The 20,658-nt window shown below is 38.5% G+C and overlaps 2 protein-coding genes across 2 annotated transcripts in view; one reads left to right on the forward strand and one right to left on the reverse strand.

Moving 5' to 3' along the window:
* Positions 1 to 116: 116 nt before the first annotated feature.
* LOC107730108 (paraplegin-like) lies at positions 117 to 10,723 on the reverse strand. Its single transcript, XM_016540840.1, has 18 exons — positions 10,578 to 10,723; positions 9,248 to 9,347; positions 8,772 to 8,871; positions 8,545 to 8,628; positions 7,163 to 7,404; positions 6,924 to 7,063; positions 6,709 to 6,811; positions 5,940 to 6,108; positions 5,680 to 5,853; positions 5,110 to 5,234; positions 4,268 to 4,370; positions 4,071 to 4,181; positions 3,856 to 3,971; positions 3,301 to 3,457; positions 2,750 to 2,913; positions 1,859 to 1,936; positions 522 to 592; positions 117 to 120 (listed from the first exon to the last, which is right to left on the reverse strand). Exons 1-18 carry the CDS (start codon positions 10,721 to 10,723, stop codon positions 117 to 119), a joined length of 2,187 nt encoding a protein of 728 aa, XP_016396326.1.
* Positions 10,724 to 11,101: 378 nt separating this feature from the next.
* The window catches only part of ankrd11 (ankyrin repeat domain 11), a 213,603-nt gene continuing 204,046 nt past the window's right edge, over positions 11,102 to 20,658 (forward strand). Inside the window, exon 1 of the mRNA XM_016540873.1 lies at positions 11,102 to 11,175. The gene's annotated coding sequence lies outside the window, so the exon portion shown is untranslated. The remainder of the gene's footprint in view (positions 11,176 to 20,658) is intronic.

Below are 20,658 nucleotides of genomic sequence, written 5' to 3' on the forward strand. Positions count from 1 at the left end.
AGAGGTTTGCGGAGCATGTGGGGTACACAGGAAGAATAATTCACCCAAAAAAGAAATTGATATTCATAAATTGTCATTTACTTATAACAATCATACTAAACCCATATGACTTTCTTTCATCTATCAAACACAGAAGGATATTTTATATGTTGGTAAACTTCAAAGCTACTTTTTTCTATAAAAAAAAGATATGGTCAAATATGGTGCATCAAGTTACACAGTGCCAAATTTGAATAGTAGTAACACCAAAGGACACTGGTTTTAGTGTATAAAGATGAGAGTGAAAGCACCAATCAGAAATTTTCAATCTTATGTGATTAAAAAAAAAAAAACACGTTTGAGTCAGTACAGATGATTTGAATGCTAATGTATGGTAGTCAATGGACAAAGAGAAAGTGAAAAAAAAAAAAAGATTTCCGCCCATGAAAATCTTTAGTTGTACGGAAAACAGCAGCTCCAAAATTATATATTCTTGTGTATTTCAATGGAAGAAAGTCGTATTCCTATAAAAAAAAAATAACGGAGGAGGTCCCAGCAAAGTCTCAATGTCATCGTAGTTGACCACCTCCCTCTCCAGCAGGTTATTAGCCAGCTGAAAACACAGCAAACAACAACAATGCATCAAGTCATCATGCAAGCCAAAAAAAGTAATAAAAAAGGCTATGCTATGAGGATTTTCTACCTAGCTTGCCGAAAACCAACTGAAATAAAAACAACAACAGAAAATATTTAATTTGACCATTTTTAGCTTTTGTAATATATACGTGTCATTTCTATTTTGGCTCACAATTCAACAAAAAGAAAATGCTCATTTTGGCGTTTTTTCATCAATGTAACTTTACATGCCAGAACAGAAACTTCTAAATTAACTAATGTATTATTTATTCAAAACTGAATAAGACCTCATATTCTGTAGTACATATTTATTGAGAGGTCCAAAATCGGTTTGTATGCTTAAAATCTTATGTACGTGAGAATGTAACAAAAACGTGAGTGTATTATGAGTATAAGATAAGAGAAAATGAGAAATTACTGAATCAGCTAAGATGATTTGAAGCCACATTTAGAAAACATTCTTAAGAAAAAAAGAAAAAAAAAATCCCTTATTTTCTAACGTTTGTTAAACATTTTGCATTCCTAAAAACATTTCTTAAGAATGATATCTTTTTTTGAAGGTCTAAAGCTTAAGATCTTAAAAAATAAAATAAAAAACGGTCTGTTGTTGGCTGGTTGTCTAAATGTTTTGTTGTTTCAAATATTATGCATTTGAACGTAACATAACTACATCACTATTAATAGGGATGTGCAGGACTACTCCGAAGTGACACTACTAATGTAAATAATGATCAGTCATGATTGTGTGTCTTGAATTTTTGCGGAATATTAAATTTATTAACAACTCTACAAAAACGATTTATGTAATTCACTCATTTTTAATTCTATAACAGCACTTATGATATTGTGCATTCTCACTCTAGCAAAGTAACTATTTAAAAATACAGAGCATATTAAAAAAAAAGCTAAATAAATTCTGAACTCCCTTCAAGCCAGTCATGATGAAAATAGTATGCATGCTTATGATTATCTGCATGACAAAAAGATGGTCTTTAAAGTGTTTTTCATCGAGTTGACCAGCGAGTCTTCAGCAAGATCCAGCATACAAACAGGTAACCCAAAGCTTGCCATTTTCTTCTTAAGAAAACAAAAGATCTCGAAAATATTTGAGAACTTCCTTAGAAGAATTTGAGACTCTCTTCAAGAACTACAATTAGGAACATTTTTATGAATGTCTTAGAATTGATCTTTAGAAATTTCTTAACTTCTTTCTTAGGAAGATTTTCATGATTTTAGATCTTACCAAAATAAGTTTGTCTCTGTTGTCCAAGAGCAATTTCTCTGTGTGCCTGTAGGCCTTTGCTATTAGCATCTTAGCTTCCTGAACATGAGAGAAAAGAACACAAATAAATAACCACACACACATATTCAAAACAACTGATATTTAAAGGCAGGGTATGTGATTTTTCAAAAACACTTTAGAAAACTGATTCGGGCCGAATAGCAAAACAAACTTGTAGCCAATCAGCAATAAGGGGCGTGTCTACTCGTGATGTGGAGGAGAGAGCTTTCAGTGCATGGGACGGACATTACCCGAGCGACAGAAAGATAGAGAGGGCGGATAAAAAACAAAAGAGGAAAACGTCTGCGGAAAGATAAGGCAAGAAGTAGGACCCGTGTAAAATATTGGATCAGCTTTCCAGTGCTGGAGAGAACTCAAGGAGCGGAGGCCTGCGATCGGACGCCGAGGTTGCTTTGTTTCTTCTCAATAGGTGAGTAACACCGTGTCTACAACAGCTAAAGTCTGACTACACTGGACGCGATCAAACGACCGTTGAAAACCATTTGAAATGTGTGTCAGCACATCATAAATAGAACCCGGCAGCAGTTTTCTGTCGGGATTTGTTGCGCCGCGCCGCTCACGTCCGTAGACACGGTGTAACATTGGTTTTGCTTTGTTTCACAGAACTAATCGTTGCCTGGCTTGCGTACGTATGTGTGGGGCGGAGCTATCAAAATAGGGGCAAGACCCTTTTGGGGTAGGGGCGTGTTTGTTTTGGTGATTTCAAATATCAACATTGGCTACCAGAAATCACGTACTCTGCCTTTAACACCCACACAAGCCTCTGTAACATCACATCACCCACACCACACCAGTGGAACAATAAACAGGTGAGTATGTTCTTTCACCCACATGGTCCATCTGCTGTTGGAGTCCTTGGCTGAATGGTCTCCGTCCAATACCGCCCTGATCCTCGGAGTCGGGGAAGGACACCTGGCCCACACTGGCAACCATGCCATACTGCTTCACCATGGAGTAGGCCACGCGGGTCACCTTCCTCAGGTCATCCTGAGCACCTACAACAAGTTTCTAAGTTATCTGGTGTCTATTACTACCTATAAATATTTATGAGGTCAGGTCTGCATCTGTACTACTGGGTACACAATTGCTCCTTGCAAATAACTATTTCCTACTAGTCAATATGCATTCGTCCTCCAGGGGGCGCCTGAAAGCTACATTCAAATATTTTTCTCTCACTCATATATGTCTCCTCTCTACAGAACATAATAATAGAAAAATCATTAAAATCATTAAATAAACACCCTATTCTGTTATCACACTGTTTCATGCGAATTACTATTCTATCTGCTAGTTCTGTTTCTCTAATATGTATTCATAACTCTCCTCTTAAAGGTGTGTGTGTGCTTTCATATTAGATGTGTATCAGTGTGTATATGTCATACCTGTGGTGACCTTATTGAAGGTGATGGCTTCAGAGGCTCGTCCACCCAAAGCCATACACATCCTCTCAAACAGCTGCTCTTTAGTAAATAAATACTGATCCTTTGGCAGGATCTGAGCAAAGCCCAAAGCAGCATTTGTTCTGGGAGCAATTGAAACCTGTAGAACAAGTCCACAGTTAAAAAAACATTCGGGTATATTAATAAATCGTTAATTAATCACAAAGTGATTGCTATACAGTGTAGGGCTTACTTTGAAATGATTTTCACTCAGAAATTGCTAGTAAATATCGATAATATTTTTAAAGAAACAGCAAGTACCACACTGAATTAAACGTGAAATTTGGAAGCAGACAGACTGAAATAGTATTTTCTTGTAAAACCTATTCCAGTAACCTTTGGTTTATTCACAACTCTCAATCATTTTGTACAGTGAGTCTGTCAAATCTGTGATCTGGCATTACAACATGTTCACAATTGTCACTGGATTCCTTTATCACTCTTCTGATGCCTAAACCTGAACAGGCCTACAGGTAGTTCACATAAAAAAAGGTTTACCTTCATGACAGCTTCGGTGTGTTCTAGCAGCCATCCCACTAAAGCATGACCAGACTCATGAAAAGCCACCACCCTCTGCTCTTCTTTAGATAAGATTTTACTCTTCTTCACACTCCCTGCAAATCACAAACAATGTGATCAACAAATGGAGCCGATTGTGTAGAAATCTGTAATGCAATATCAGAGTACACTATTTTTAGCTAGGAGCTGAATACCTGCGATGACTCTCTCCACAGCATATTCAAAGTTAAAGGTGTCAATAGACTTGTAGCCCTCTCTGGCAGCATGAAGGGCGGCTTCATTGCAGATGTTGGCGATGTCAGCCCCTGGAAACATGAACAATGCACAAAGGGCAATTGTGGCAGGATGTGGTGTTAGGAGATAACACGGACTCAGTCAAAACAACACTCACCACTGAAGCCTGGTGTCAACTCTGCCAGACGCAGGGAGTAGAAGTCTGCCGGCTGAGTAAGCTTCAGGATCTTCAGGTGCTGCTCAAAGATTTCCTTTCTCTCCTAGAACACAATCACACGATCCTTCAGGAACCATTCTAGTATGTTGATTTGGTGCTCATTTATTAATAATAGTTCTTCTTATTATTATTATTAATGTTGAAAACAGTTGTACCTAATACAGTTGTACCTTTGGTGTTATTTACACCAAAATATTAAATGGTAGTGTGTCTTGGTTTCCACAAATATATTAAGCAGCAAAATATTGTCAGCATTGATGATATTATAAAAAATTCTTGAGCACAATATCAGCATACTAGACACAGAAGTCTGGTATAACGGCTGCTGAAAATTCAACTTTGCCATCACAGGAACAAATTACATTTTAAAATATATTCAAATAGAAAACAGTTAAAATCGTTTAACTGTCGTTTAAACTGTAATAACATTTAACATGTTCATCACTGTTTTTACAATATTTGTGATCAAATATATTAAGCCTGGGTGAGTAACTTCTTTCAAAAACATTACAAATTTTGTAGTGTACATGCGTTTATCTCAGGACAATTATTAGAATTTGCTTAGAAAACTGCCCAATTCACCGTCCATTACTAGATTGAAATTCTCCAGAAAGAATGCAGAGAAGTGATTATGCAAATGTAATGCAGTGAGCAAATCTACTTCATAAAGTTATTCACACTTGGAACATCTGGTAAGCAATCAAAATCAAGAACTTAACAATAGAATAAGACAGTCTATAGCAGCTATATGTCCCCAAAAAAGCATTTTGAACATTCATTACCTGAAGAGTTGGCAGGTCTATAAATATGTGCCTGTCAAGTCTGCCTGGTCTCATAAGTGCATTGTCCAGAATGTCTGCCCGGTTAGTGGAGGCCAGGACAATCACATGATCTGTGGTACCCATTCCTTGAAAAAAAGAGAAGAAAAATAATCTCAGAAGGTCACATGCTGATCATGTTAGCCAATAAAGACATTTATTAAAATCGACTGAATATATATGCAGTGCAGCACCAACTCAACAATAGTCTATTACATAAAAATTCTAATAAAAGTTAAGTCAGCACAGTCAAGGTTTTGCTGTTATCCTGTTACCATAGCAAACACTTATGCATCCAGGAGAAAAAAAATGAACTCGTACAAGAGGTGAATGATTTTTTCCACTTCAGATAAATACTATACAAATTAATGTATTAGTTTTAAAATTTAACATTAACATGATTATAATTAAACACAGCCTTTAGCTTACATTTAAAGCAAAACATATATGCGGAAAAATTATAATTTAATGTAGTATTTCCCATGTAAAGGGCTTCGATTTAGTTGACTAGTCTCGCATATCCCTAATTATTACCATCCATCTCCACAAGCAGCTGGTTAAGGGTCTGCTCTTCCTCTGTGTTTGAGAAACCAGACATGTTTGTGGACCGTTTCTTCCCCACAGCATCAATCTCATCGATGTAGACGATGCATGGCGCTCGAGCACGAGCCTCTTTGAAAAGACTTCGCACTCTTGCGGCACCAAGGCCTGGGTGGGGAAAGATCATTCAGATGTAAATATGAAGATGTTACTATAGGATGATGAAATATACAGAGTTTATAGCACTGAATTACCTCCGATCACCTCCACAAACTCTGAACCTGCCATGGCAAGGAAGGGTACCTGAGCTTCTGTTGCCACTGCCTTAGCCAGCAGAGTTTTACCACAGCCAGGGGGCCCCAGGAGCAGAGAGCCCTTAGGTACCTTGGCCCCAAGCTGAAGGTATCTATCTGGATTCTTCAAAAAGAAAACAGATTATATGCAAAGAACTCTGTAACGTGCATTCCTGAATTACTGTGGCAGTAGCAACCTAAGTACTCAAGGGGGCGATAGAGTTATCTTCAAATGCCCGTACAAATACTAGATGTGTTATTATTGAGGTAGCTAAATATAAACATGTAGACAGTTAAATATTTTGCTCTGTCATGACAGCGACTGACCTGAAAGAGAAAACTGACTGTAGAATAAGGTTCACACTTATTAAAGATTACTATGACTATTATACTATAAGAATAATTGTACTAATAAGAAGAACTGCATAATTTTAAGCAACTCCTGCAAATAAAAAACACTGCAAATAAAAAACAAATACATGGTCTACTGAGTGTTACTCACTTTGCCAAAAAAACAAACAAAACAATGCTAGCATTTTTCTGTTTGTTTATATTTCAATATTCAAAGATTTAAGCATTAATCTCATAGCATTATTTATGGAATTGCAGTGTAAATATATATTTTTAAAGATTCAGGTGCAGATTCTGTAGCAGGCAGATTATTTGACATCAGAAAATATTTGAATTGTACAATTCTACAACGAATGTAAATGAAGGAATCCTGACTTACAAAAGCGCTAAAGCCACCATCTCTCCCACCCATTCCTGCCAGGCGGAAGATGTACCAGAGAATTGCAACCCCAATGGCAGCCATACCGAGTGCATAAAGAGCACTGTGAAGGACAAGAAATTGATCCAGTGATACTTTGTAATGCCAACAGTTGATCTGAATCTTTTTTCAGCTTGACAGGATTGCATGCTCTGTGGAAGGTCCAAATTACTCACTTCCCAAAGAAGCCTGTGCGCTTGTAGGTGACTGGTATTCTGTCTTTGGTATCTATATTCAGCTCTTCCTCTGCTGCTCTAAGCTTCTCCTCAAACTTGTCAATATTGGCCACCTGCATTCGGTACATCAGGGCAAGTCTCTACAACAGACAACAGGAAATTAGTGAAACTAGATTTAATAGCAACAAAACGATAACATTTTGAAATCAAATATGGCACTTGTATGTGAAATGACGTACAGGTCTGCCGAAGATGACTGCACCAGGGTGAAGGTAGATCTCCACAACGTCACTCTCTGGAACCACCTGTACTCGTGACACCTCCCCTTTGGCCAACATTTCATTTACAAAATCATTCCAGGATATGTTCCCCCCACTGGTGTTGATGGAGTTGAGCAAGCTCATGATGACAGCGATAATAAAGAGTGTGCGCAGTCGTTCCCTATACATCTGGTCCTCCTGCTCTCGTCTCTTTTTCTCTTCTAGGGAGTAAACAATGAAGTAAAGCAAGCATGAATAATCTGGTATGAAAGTATATCTGCCTGATTGAATTATTTGTGTCTGATTGGTCAACACATTGCATTTATTGATTGTTGTCCCATTCAACTTGATGTCCTACATAGCTGTGCCAATTCTATGACTGTCATTTTACTTCATGGTCTCTAAATAAAACAATTTAAACTCAAATCACCTGTAGCCATGTAATAAGCAGGACAGTGTAGGAACGTGTGATATACATTGTCTACAATAAAACTGTAATTGTCAATGACATTATTGAACATGTAGCTCACTTCGCAAAAAAACGAACAAAAATACCCCTTCATTGCATTACGTTATCTTTTTAGTATAACCTACTGAAGTATTTGTAACAGCAATAAAAAATGAAAATAAAAAATAGCCACACAGTGGTGTTTCGTTACTGCATTTTGTTGATTGAACTGATTGAGTGAGTGAATGATTGAATGATTCAATGACGCATTCATAAAGATGGTCACTTGCTTCATTTCTGAATGAATCAGCTGTTTGAAACAAATCTTTTAAATGAATGATGCAATGACTCACTCATTAAGACAGGGACTTACTGACAGTTGTAGATTTATATTTAAAAACACAATTTTATTTAAACTAATTAAATTTTTATGTTCCAATATTTAAAACATTATCTTAAAACGCATCAGTCCCTTATTATTATAGTTTGATTTATTGATTAAATGCAAGAATTAAAAAACAACAACAACAAAAATGTATCTGAAATGTTTAATAAAGTTGAAAAAAATGCCCTTATAAAGGCAAAGAATCATGAGGAAACTGAAGTAGTGACAGACGTTTTTGCGAGGCACATTCCAATGTAACAAATTATTGAAAAAGAAAAAAAATAACTTGTTTACAACTTGGTTCTATCTATTAGTTGTTGATTGGATTTAGAGATTTGGATGCTGCACTCAAATACAGAGGCAGATGGAAACAAGCTTGTCAGAGTGGGTTTAAGCAGGCTAAATGATCGGAGAAGTCCTGCATATGTTTTTTTTTTTTTTAATTAAAAATATACGGATAAACCATTCACAATAATATGCATTTAGAAAGTAGTTTGTAAACTACTGTTTTAAAAATTCAGAAAATACCTTCATCCTCCTCTGGGGTCTTCCCTTTTCCACCTTCTTTCTTTTCATGTCTTCTGTTGGATGTGCTGAAATAGTGAGTAGTGCCTGACAGATGTGAAAACATATTTGCATTATGCCATGCAACATAATTCAGAAAAAGCATCAAGATTCAAAAATCAAAAGTTCTGCATCACAACTCTTTCCAGCCAAAACAAAAAATGTCATTACTTACCAAATTTCATACTTACCTAATAGTTTCCAAAGTTTCACAGGATTTGTGACCAGTTTGTGGCGACAATGGAATTCAAGTCCAATAAGCCTCGGGATTAAAGGCTTTGTCAAAATGTTCTGTGAAACAATGGCAACTTGGTTAATCACCCAAGAAAACATCAAGGTCATGCTCATGCATAATCATAGAGATTACATGCTATTATTATGATCCATCTGCTCTGTTTTCTCAAGCAAAAAAAAAATATAACAGACTTGACTTATCAAAGATAATGCACTAATTTTATTATATTAAAACATATCCTGTTCTACATTACATTAAAACTGTATGTTCTATATAAACCGTATATATCAGCATCGGACATTATGTGCAAGCTGTCCCACATTATACTTAACATCACTGTTCATAGGATAGCATACATTCGTAGCATAAATAGTTAAATAACTATTATTATTAAATAACTATTAATAACTATAAATAGAATAAATAACCCACCTGAATGTGTCCTGATTTTAGACCTCGTTTGTTTGGAGTCACTAACGGCAAGTATGAAGTCACATTGTTCTCCAGGAGTTTTCTGCAGGTTTGAAAACAGCTGAAACGAGACGATAGCGACCAAACCCGTTTGTCGTAACACTTGCTTCCGCGCTGCAAAAGTAGCGCTGCCATACTAAATGCTGGTTTATCGCGTCGCTTGGATCAAAAACATACTAAACCAAAAACAAATGGCAGTCTTTAATGTGACCTCCCTAAGAGGTGCTATCACGCAGCTGTCATTGTGATTCTGCAGGTCTTATCCAACACAGCCAAAAATATAGCTGCTGTAAAACAACAAGCACGTCTCCTGCTCGAATATATCACAAATATACAGAACAAATAAAATGCTTAAATACAAAAGAGTCTTAAATTATACAACTATAAGGCCATTACAAAGCTGTACTAAGCCGTGAACTTTAATGATGTTTACCGTGCGGGCTTGAAAAACATGTCTGTTCAACTTTCACCTTCGGAATCAGCCAATCAGAACGGAAACAGCTCGAGTACGGGCTGACGGGAAATGTAGTTCTACTTGCACGTTTATGAACCCAAAAAACTACAAACAGTTCTAGTTGGGCATGCGCAAAAACGACTGTAATCTGATGTTTAAAACGTAGTTATAGTGGGAAAATAAATATAATCTAGTTATAGCGCAGAAATATAGGTACAATAAATCAGTCATTATTAAGATATATATAGTCATGTTGATAGTCATGTCGCACTAGTCAGCTTTTTGTCGAAGCAAGATTTTACACGTCTGCCATTCTTATTTGCACTTGCAGGTATGGGCCTGTGTGATTTCAGATGTCTTTTATGTTAAGATACGAAGTGAATGCAGAACACTTGAGTATAATTATAACAAGATGGTCGAGAATAGAGGAGGATATATCTCAAGACAGCTAGTTTAGGCTCTTTTCAATAGAGGGAGCCATTGCGTTATTCTGATCGCAAGAAATCGGTGTCACGGTCCCTGAGGCTTGTGACGTCAAATCGAAAATAAAACAAAAACCAGCACATCTAATATACATTTACCAGACAACAGTCAAAGAAAGCAAATCGTGCTGTGGCTGATGATCTCGCAATCCGTCACCGGCAAACAGTTTATAATACTTATAAAGTATGCTGTAGATAGCAATAAACGGCAGTTTCAGATCAGTCTGAATTAAAACGGGATGAGGAAAAACAATTCCGGCAGCACTGTTCACTCGTTACTTAAAAAAAACAAACAAACAAAAAGGCAAACAACTTTACTACATATACCCAAGCAGGCTCTCCATTTTCCTCTCACCCAAATGGAGCTCGCAAAAACATGCCACTGTCTCCGCCATTACGGCTCGAGGTCGCCAAAGAAAACAACGTTGGAAGCGTCCCTAGCAAGAACCACAATGGCGCCAGTCTCAACGTTGCAACGGGGAACAAACAGTGACCGCCCATACGCGTCAGCCTATCACAGTCCGCGTATCAACGCTTCGCGTCCGCTCTTCGTCAGCGCGAGTCAAAGGCCGATCGAAACGGTTCGAAAGGAGTCGGACCTAGAGGATTAACTTGAAGCGGAATTTTATTTTTACACTTCAAATCAAGCCAAATCAGCAAACCTAACGTTACTGAGACCCGTGGACTTTTTAAAGGGACGGGTGGAGAGTTTATAACACCTTCTCTTACCAGTTTACCGGAGCCCTGAGAGATTTTAATCATCGTATTTTTGGAGGAGGTAATCAGTGATTATCTTAGCACTCTGGCGCGAGCGCGGACTGAAATGAGCGTCGCGCGCCTCGGATGTTCCCGCATCGGAGCTCGCTGAAGCAGAAGGCCTCAAATGGGAAAAACAAGCATCGGGAGGGAATACCAAGTATAATTTTGTAGATGTAGCTCACGTTTTGAAGAAGGTAAGCAATTTGAAATTGCTCTTTACTCTTTTAAAAGCCATTTCGTGTCGGGAAAACGTCTGTACGTCCTCTCAGGCGTCGACTTTCACGGTTAGCCCGCTAACGGCTCTAGCCCCCTTGCTAAGGGGAGTTTGTTTCCCTCCCCCACCCTGAAGTCGAGGAAATGTTGGCGTATTGCTCAAAATATATGCATTTTGTCAGACTGTGCACCTTTATTTATTCCTACGGGTTGTATAGATCTATAATAAAGAAGGTCTGCAATAATTAAAGCTGAGCGTGTGAAGCTGGAGAAATGAAAATAATCCTCGTCAAGTTGTGGTGCTCTCTGGGAATCGGATATGGCCAGACGGGCTCAGCTGCCCTGCAGAAATCAGCCACTGGGATGGGCAGCTTAATATATGCGTGTTTCAAGGGCACATATGGGAGGAAATATTGTTGTCTCCACATTGATTTTATGTGCTGAAGTAGCTGCAGAGATTATGGAAATACAGAATAAGATCTATACTAAACATTTACGTTGTGTTATCAGCGCACCATTCAGACTATAAATACTAGATCACTGCAACACTCTCAGTTCTCAGTGTTTTTATGAGATTGATGGCGACATGAAATCAGTTTTGGTTTGGTTATCATTTCTCATGTTTAACGGAGGAATTTGTTTCTGGCGAGAAAGAAAAACTGTTTCATAGTATAATAGCCTAAAGATTTCACTTTAGATCCATTAAGGCTGATCCAGTGCTACAATCATTCTATTTTACCAAATAAAGTGTTTCTCAATGCAAACCTGTATCCTTAATGTGGCTAAGCATTCTCTGTATATTAAATGTTTCTTGCTCTTGATTTGGGACAACAGTAAGACCTGAACTTCACTGTTTCTTATGTGGTGTGAGCAGAGGCTCTGAAAACACATTTTGTGAAGGCTGCATGTGGATGTGACCCGTCTACGTGCTTGTTTAGACATTATGTGGAGTGATTGTTTGCTTCATCAAGGAGCTGCATTGAAGCAAGACCTTACAATACTTCTTTAAAGGGTGATCTGAAGGATAGAGACAGAATCTATGAAAGTTTGTGATGAAGTAAACAGAGCTGGTGTTGGTGCAGTGGAAGAACACTGCGGCGGTGTTGGGGCGTTAGCACACTCTCTCTCCCTCTCTTCCACTTTTCATCCCTCCCTTCCTCACTTTTGTTTATTTCTTCTGAGCACAACTTTTACACCGCAACATTGCAAAATACGCTTTACTGTTTCACCCCATAAGAAAACTCAGTTGACTTATGGCACTTGTAGTCTGTTTACCAGAAGGTGGTTTAACAGCACTAATCAGGATTTAGCTAAAGTATAATCCGTAGGTGTTAGTCTGAGGTTGTCAGGCCTGTTTGTCTACCCAATTCTTGTATTTCGAGAGTCCTGCTCATTGTTTAGCAGAGAGGGGAAATGGACTTTTGGTTGGGGTGTGGGGTCAGGAATGCTGTTACTGGGAGCTTCAGAAAGTAGGGCTGCACGATATATCGTTTCAGCATCGATATCGCCATGTGCGCATCCGCAATAGTCACATCGCAGGATGTGCGATGTTTAGTATACTGATCGTTATATTTGTACTGATTGTTTTCTTTGCTCACACACAGACATCGCGTCTATACCGGACGCAACAGCTGTACAGAGATACCCATTTTAAATACATTTAGTAGCAGAGCCACTGAACGCGATTTTCAGTGCTGGAAATCCGTTTATCCTTTGTTGAAACTTCTGCGTGGTCGTAGAGAGCGCAGGTAACAGTTGCTTAGCAACGGCAGACGCCACGAAAGCGCAAGCTCCCAAGCGCTTTGGAAAGGAGGAAGCGGCGCGGCTGGCGTTTAATAATTAATTTTAAGTTAAATTGTGCTTTGTTGGTATAGTGTCTGTTAGAATGTTAAAAATTTTCAGTGTTAAATATTTGTAAATTGTTGTTTTGTAATTGATTTTTTTTTTCTTTGAAAAGCAAGACAAAACAGTAAAAAGCACATTTTGGCTTTTTAATTTCTGCAATGGTGAAATTGTTTTTTGGCAAAGTACATGGGGAAAAAAACTCTGTGTTCGGAATTTGGCCTTCGGCCCCAGTGTTTAATTTTGTTCGGTTTCGGCTTCGGCCAAGAATTTTTTTGATTTGTTTCCTAAAAAGAAGAAAAACAAAGACTGAGTGACATCTTTATTTAACCTAAATCTGTAATTACAGTTATTTAATTTTGTAGTGATATAATTCATATACATATCATTTATATCATTTCATATCATTTAATTATATAATTTCATAAACATAATTTGATTTTATAATAACCCAATTTGAAGCAAAACAGAATGTTCTGACTAGCTTAAATTATACTACAAAACAGAATGTTCTGACTAGTTGAAATTATACTACATGCCTGAACGAAGCAAACAGCAGATGCTCTGAATGAGATGCAGATTCTCTCTCTGACAGCAGGAGGCGCTTCAGGAACACCACACGTTTCCTTGGTTACCGCTGTAAACAAAGCAGCTCTGCGCTGAAACGCTGCTTTAAGAAGTATACAGAGACGAGATGAAAAGAAAATACCACGTAAACTTTTCTGAAGACAGTCAGTTCCCTTCAGAAACACATTAATATAAACCCCCAAATCAATATTGAGGATTTTCTTCCAATGGTTCGTGCATCATGAACAGTGAGTGATCTGCCTGCTACAGTATTTTTCTCTGTGCGTCCGTCTTAACATCTCTGGCCTGTGTTAACGGGCGTTTACAGACTTCATATTTTCACATAAATTACATTTTGGAAAATGATTGCATTGCAACGCAGTTTGTACAAGTCCAGAACAGAGACGAGTTGTTTGCAATAAGACAAAAAGCGTCCGGTTGCTGATCGCGTAAATTCCAGGGACAGCTCCTTAAGTTCGGCCATCCTACACACACGTGACTGACCGCTCGCTCGCACCAACAGGAGGAGGGTCGTGTTACTCTCTACACTGCACTCAACCTGAGGGATTCCTACACTTTCAGTCTTTGAGGAGACATGAAAAACAGCGCATACCACAGGAACGGTATAACGGAAAATATTAGCGGTTTTGAAACCGTGAAATTTTCAAATCGCGGTATACCTTGAAACCGGTAATCGGCCCATGCCAACTCAGGAACATTAAACCGCTGTGAACCAATATACTGTTGCACATCCATTTTCTTTCTCAATTGTTTACCTTCACCTAAGCCATAAGCAAATGCGTTTACAAGGATACTTGCGGAGACATGTATTTTGACATAGTTGTGAACTAGGGTTGAGCCGATAGACGATGCCATCGTACATTGCGATGGCTGATAGACATCACAATGTTGAGCCGGCATCGTGACCCCCCCCAACCAGTAGATATCATCCGATGGAAATTTTGTTGACATCGCCCAACTCTATTGTGAACAGAATTTGGTGTTCACGTGCATCTGCGTGGCTCTCACCGTGTGTACACCAGACGTGAGTGGCGCGACGCAATAAAATACTATAGAATCCATTATATGATGCTGTCTGACTACACACTGGATGCGGCGCGACATGACAAATCCCAGACAGTAAACTGATGCCTCGTTTATGACGTACTGACACATAGTTGAAATGATTTGTAACGGTCGCTTTGTCACGTCCAGTGTAGACAAACTGTAGATGTTACGGCGCAACACGACAGCTGTCGTGTCCGGTGTAGACACGGTGTCTGTGTGTGAGCAAAGAAAATGATCAGTAGCTTATAAATATAACAATCAGTATACTAAACATCGCACATCCTGCGATGTGACTATCGCGGATGCGCACATCGCGATATCGATGCTGAAACGATATATCGTGCTGCCCTAATTCAAGTGGTCCAAAACATGACAATGCTGCTTAAAACTCTTGTGGCTTGCCCTGTTTCTTAATGGATTTGAGACCTGTTTCCCCAGCATATAACTTGGATTTGACAGTTATTTCTTGTCTGCAAATGGTAGAATCTCACACAAGTATTTCCATTCTGCAGGAAGGCTCATCCTGACGGCAAGAGAGTCTTTGCTAAAGGGGTCATAGATTACGATTTCACCTTTTTAACTTTAGTTAGTGTGTGATGTGGCTGTTTGATAATAAGGCCTACAACAAGTTGGGACTTCAACAAGCAACTTCCTGGGTTAGTGACATCACAAACCCTAAAATTTACATAAACCCTGCACCCGGGAACACACAACAAAAGGGGGTGGGGCCATGTTGGGCTGCTTTAGTGAAGAGGAAGAGTTGTTGTAGTAGAGTATAGTATAAAGTATACAGTATATAATGTGGTTCTGTGTTTGATTTGGCCACTGTAGTAAAGCCATGGCTAGTCTTCGTAATGGGCTCATAGTTCTAATGACAGATATTTGAACACACTTGTTCTACTAAGATAAAACTAATGGTGCTATACAGTCAGAATTAGTGATCACTGTAGATCTGCTGTCTCTAATCAAATAATCCCTTCGAGGACAGTAGTAAACTTTAGTACTAAATCTGTAGTAAGGATAAAACTGAACTACAAAACTACAAAAAAAACATACTATTCTGAAACATCCTGAAAGAGTCGTGCTTGCATAGGTTCTGCTCGATCCTCTTCAATAATATTCTCTGACTTGGGCTCAAATTGATAAGACAACATTGACGCCATTGTTTACAATACACTTGGAGCACATGCAACTACCAGTTATGGTAAGAGGCGTGACGTTTCCGGTCAACGTGCACTAGGTGGTTAGCGAATCACAACACACTGGGCCAGCTGACTAATCTGAGCCCATTGTACATTTCTGAGGGAGGAACCAGGAAGACTTTTTACAAGAATGGAAAAGCGGTGCAGAATAAAGGTAAAATATGTGAAAAATAATGTTTTTTAGCTTTGGGTCTGATTCGGGCTCAAACTGATAAGGTAAATATTGACACCATTGTTTACAATCCCCCGGAGCACATGCAACTCCCCGTTATGGTACGGGGCGTGACGTTTCTGTACAACGTGCACTAGGTGGTTAGCGAATCACAACACACTGGGCCAGCTAACCAATCTGAGCCCATTGAGTAATTCTGAGGGAGGGGTTTCATAGAACCAGGAAGTCAACAGACCGTTTCATGAGAACGGAAAAAGCGGTGCAGAATAAAGGTAAAATATGTGAAAAATAATGTGTTTTTTTTCTTTTAAATGAAGCCTGAACACATGTTACAGTGCACCCCATAAACACAATCAAGCCTTTGAAAATAGCCGGTCGACCACCCCTTTAAATGAATGAAACCTCCCAGCTCAAAGTCTTCCACAAAAGGATTTATTCTATCTAAAAGAGAAGGCTGATCCAGACCGGGCTAAAACGCCTCATTCAAACACGCCCCCACATCTCTACGTCACGATTTGGAAATATTTGTGTAATTTTATTCTATCTAAAAGAATAAATCCCTATTCTGTCGGTCACGCCACTCTGTTCCTCTTTCGGGCTTGAACTGATGGTAAAACTAAGGACATTATATACTGTCTTTACATTTATGTTGAAAGCTGAAGCTCGCGATTATGGAAAGGGGCGTTACATTTCCGACGCGTGCTTGAGGTGTTCGGCCAATCACAATGCACTGGGTCAGCTGGCCAATCAGAGCAGACTGTGCTTGTCGGAACAACCCTCTACGGACACCTTGGCAATTGAATCGCCATTGGCTAGTAAATTTTTTTGTTTACTCGCCAGACTGAAATACTATACTTTATATATATATATATAACCATGAACTTAGAGCTGGTGCTTTTTTTGGTCATTCAGTGTTCCTGTAAAAAATTGACAAAAAAAAAAACTAACAATAATACTGATAAGATATTATTATTATACGAATTCTACTAATAAGAACAATATAAAGCGTACCAAGGATTAACGAGCTTCTGGATTCATGAATATTAATCAGGTTGTGTGCGTTCGCTCGAACTGATTTGCTGAAATCTAAACAGGGACGATAATAGGTGAGCACCAGCCAATGAGATTGTCATTTGCGCACTAGTTCCGCCCACTACCGGAAAACCTGGCATTTCTTAAAAGCTGAAGAATTCCAAAGGAAGTCTGTTTTGACAGGAAAATAAAACAAAGAATATCGTTTACATGTATCACATCAATTCTGCATGTTATGTAAGACTCTCTCGCTCTCTCTCTCTCTCTCTCGCTCTTTGCGCGTGTGAGAGAAAGCGTCAGCGAGTCGTACACAAACACAGGTGCGCTGCGCATCCATTGAGATGAAATGATAAATAGCACAGATCGCTTGATGGAAAGTGAAACTCTGAAGCGCTTAGTCGCATATGCGAGTGATTTACTCGCAATGTAGAGGGTTGCGGAAGGAGGGGCTTTGTAGAAAATGAGAGTTTGAGAGAGGCGGGGCATAGAGGAACTACTATAAAGTACAGTATTTGAAAAATAATGTGTTTTTTGAACATTAAAGCATATCAACATATTCTGTTACACCAAATACACAAAATAATGATCTTTAAAATAGCATCATATGACCTCTTTAAACTTCACATACTTCACTGAATGAGAACTGACACCTGCATGTGCATCAAACAGTCAGAAGTGGAAACAGAAAGGAAGCACAATTAATGTTGAATGCCAAAATATTAATTTTGTTAAAATATTTGTTTTTGGAGCCTTGCTCAGTGAATATTGATGTAATCTTCTTTCCCCACTGTTGGAAATGCTATTGGTGTACTGTAATAGTGTGAGCCAGTACTCACATGACATTATTGTGTACTGGTTTCCTTTGGCCTTCCCCTTCCTCATTGCATAGCGTTAGTGTCTATAAACAGGAGTGCTCACTCTCCTCTCTCATGTTTCACTTCTCTCCTGTGGTGTAAATGTTTTATAGGCCCCTCCATACTCCTTGGACAGCCAGATGCCATATAAACCCCTTTGAAACACTCTCTCCCTATGGCAACACACAAATGCACAAACGCAGACAATGCTGAATAGCATCCACCCACAAACACCTTGGAGGGGGCACTTGATTTTGGGGTTTAAAGGTTTTCTCACCCTGATGCCTCTTCTATTGGGCACAGGTTGTGCTTCCACTGCAGTGCGTTTGATAACATTTCTCCCCAACTCTCATACATCAAAGGAGACACTTCTTTCTCCCCTGCTCTCTTCTTTGCCACATTTCTTCTCTCTGTATATTATCACTCAGTGGTTTCGTTTGATCTTTCAGTATCAGCTCTTATGAACTGAGGCTTATCTCTTAAACCTGTGTATAGGTGCGATAGTATGGTCTTATTACGGTTAGGGATCGACCGATATGTGTTTTTCAAGGCCGATGCCAATACCGATTATTACAGATCAAGTAGACCGAGAACCGATATATATGTCTGGTGTAAAAATTTAAATTATTGTCAAAATTAAGAATAACAAGGGCTCTGACAAAAACTGCCTTCCCTGGTGTTGGTTGAGTGTAGTACTATCATAGATAATATTGAGGTGTTTTGCATCTTCTGTGTAACGTTAGTGGATTGCATCTATTGCAACTTAAGCAACGTCTGCTGCTGCCTTACCTTTGAGAGACAACTGACGCGTGATCACTGAAGCAGCTCCAGTTAGCAAGCGCTTTTGGAGTGAGAGTGAATTCCGCACTGATTGGTCGGACTCATGACTCCCAACAAATCAGATGAGCGGTGGGCGGAGACTGCTTTAGGCCACAGAGTGGTGAGTTCTGACAGGCTGCATCAGAGCCAAATAGCGCGTTTCAAAATTAAGTTATTTTATCGGTGAATCGGTTTTGAAAATGACCGATACCGATAATCATAAAAATGCTTAATATCGGCGCCGATAATCGGTCGACCCCTAATTACGGTACTGTTTTATAATATATAATTGCTTCATAATACAACAAAATATTTCCTTTCCTGTAAATGTTATATGTAGTAAAATTTATTTATAGTGAATTTAAGGTTGCACATGGCATCATAAGATATTTGTTTAGCAAATCTACCTTTAGTCAAATGACAGTATAAAATTTTCAGCTAAAACTTTTATCACGTTTAGGTATGGGCCGGTATGAGATTTTGACGGTATGATAACCTTATGCAAAAATATCACGGTTTCACGGTATCATGGTATTGTCGTTACAGCTCTAAAATGTGTTATTTTTAAATGACTGGATTAAAAAAAAAAAAGAAAACTTTTTCCACTGAACACAATATATTATGTTTTTGAGTAACATACAGAATATTAGGAACAGTAGAATTTGTTTATTTTTTCTTTGATTTGTTTCCTAAAAAGAAGAATAATGTAAACTGACATCTTTATTTAAAGGGGTCATATGATGTTGCTAAAAAGAACATTTATTTTGTGTATTTGGTGTAATGAAATGTGTTTATGCGGTTTAAGGTTAAAAAAACACATTATTTCCCACATACTGTACATTATTGTTTCTCCTCTATGCCCCGCCTTTCTGAAACGTGTCGATTTCAATATTTAAAAAATGTACAAATGCAATAAAAGTATCGGTATCGGTACTCGGTATCGGCAAGTACCAAAAATAAAAGTATCGTATCGGGCGAGTACTGGAAAAAGTGGTATCGGTGCATCCCTAGTTTATTAACAAAAACGAATAAGATGAGGCATGGCATAGCTACACCACATGCTGTATTATATACTGACTAATAAATTACAGATCGTGTAGCAAACACTGAGGAATCAAATAAATAAAAAAGAGAGCTTACATAGCATAACGTGAGGTAAACAGCAAAGATAACAAGCTTTTCAAAATGAAAACAAAAAGAAAAGTAAAACTTAACTTGCTGTCGGTGACAGTGCTTGCATGGTTTTTTTTTTCCCCCCCACAAGAATACCAACATGTTCACCTTTGGTTTAAGAAGCGGTCTTTTACTTTACTTTAGCATGAAAACCATCCATCCTTTCCTCAATATTCGCATCATTTTTGCTGCACGCAGCGTCGCGCTCCTGCTGCAAACAGATATGCAACCGATATGGCAGCGCTTATGAGTTAAACAATGCAGTGGTCGCACCAGTGCGACCGCACACAAAATTTAGTCGCACGGGCAGAAAAAATTATCGCAAATTTTATCACGATTTATCGTCAAATCGGTAATCGTTACATCCCTACATCACACAGCTCCGGGGGGTGAATAAAGGCCTCCTGTAGCGAAACGATGCGTTTTTGTAAAAAAAAAATCCATACGTAAAACGATATAAACACCTTTTTCTCACTTCTCCTAACTGTCGTAGGCGATGGTAAAAAAACATTTTATAAATCTAGATATTCAGAATTATTCAGATTATTTTAACCCTTAAATGCATGAATGTTTCGCCAATCATTATTACATATTCGGGTCTTTAGCGACCCGGACCTATATATCCAGCACGAATGGATCTTTAACTGCTGCAATAGCAAAAAATGATCTTGATATTTTAAGAACAATTACAGAAGAATAAAATAAAGCATATTTCGTTTCCTTTTGAAACTTAAA

The sequence above is a fragment of the Sinocyclocheilus rhinocerous genome, unplaced genomic scaffold, assembly GCF_001515625.1.
Source record: "Sinocyclocheilus rhinocerous isolate Xijiao unplaced genomic scaffold, SAMN03320098_v1.1 scaffold36, whole genome shotgun sequence".
In the NCBI taxonomy this organism is placed as follows: domain Eukaryota; kingdom Metazoa; phylum Chordata; class Actinopteri; order Cypriniformes; family Cyprinidae; genus Sinocyclocheilus; species Sinocyclocheilus rhinocerous.

Excerpts from the sequence above, each read along its gene's own strand:
- LOC107730108 (XM_016540840.1), bottom strand. The coding sequence starts at position 10,723 with ATGGGCGGTCACTGTTTGTTCCCCGTTGCAACGTTGAGACTGGCGCCA. Across the intron at positions 9,348-10,577 it reads TTTTTGCGAGCTCCATTTGG|CTGTTTTCAAACCTGCAGAA; the intron begins GTGAGAGGAAAA and ends GTCTCGTTTCAG. Across the intron at positions 1,937-2,749 it reads TCCAACAGCAGATGGACCAT|GAAGCTAAGATGCTAATAGC; the intron begins GTGGGTGAAAGA and ends TCTCATGTTCAG.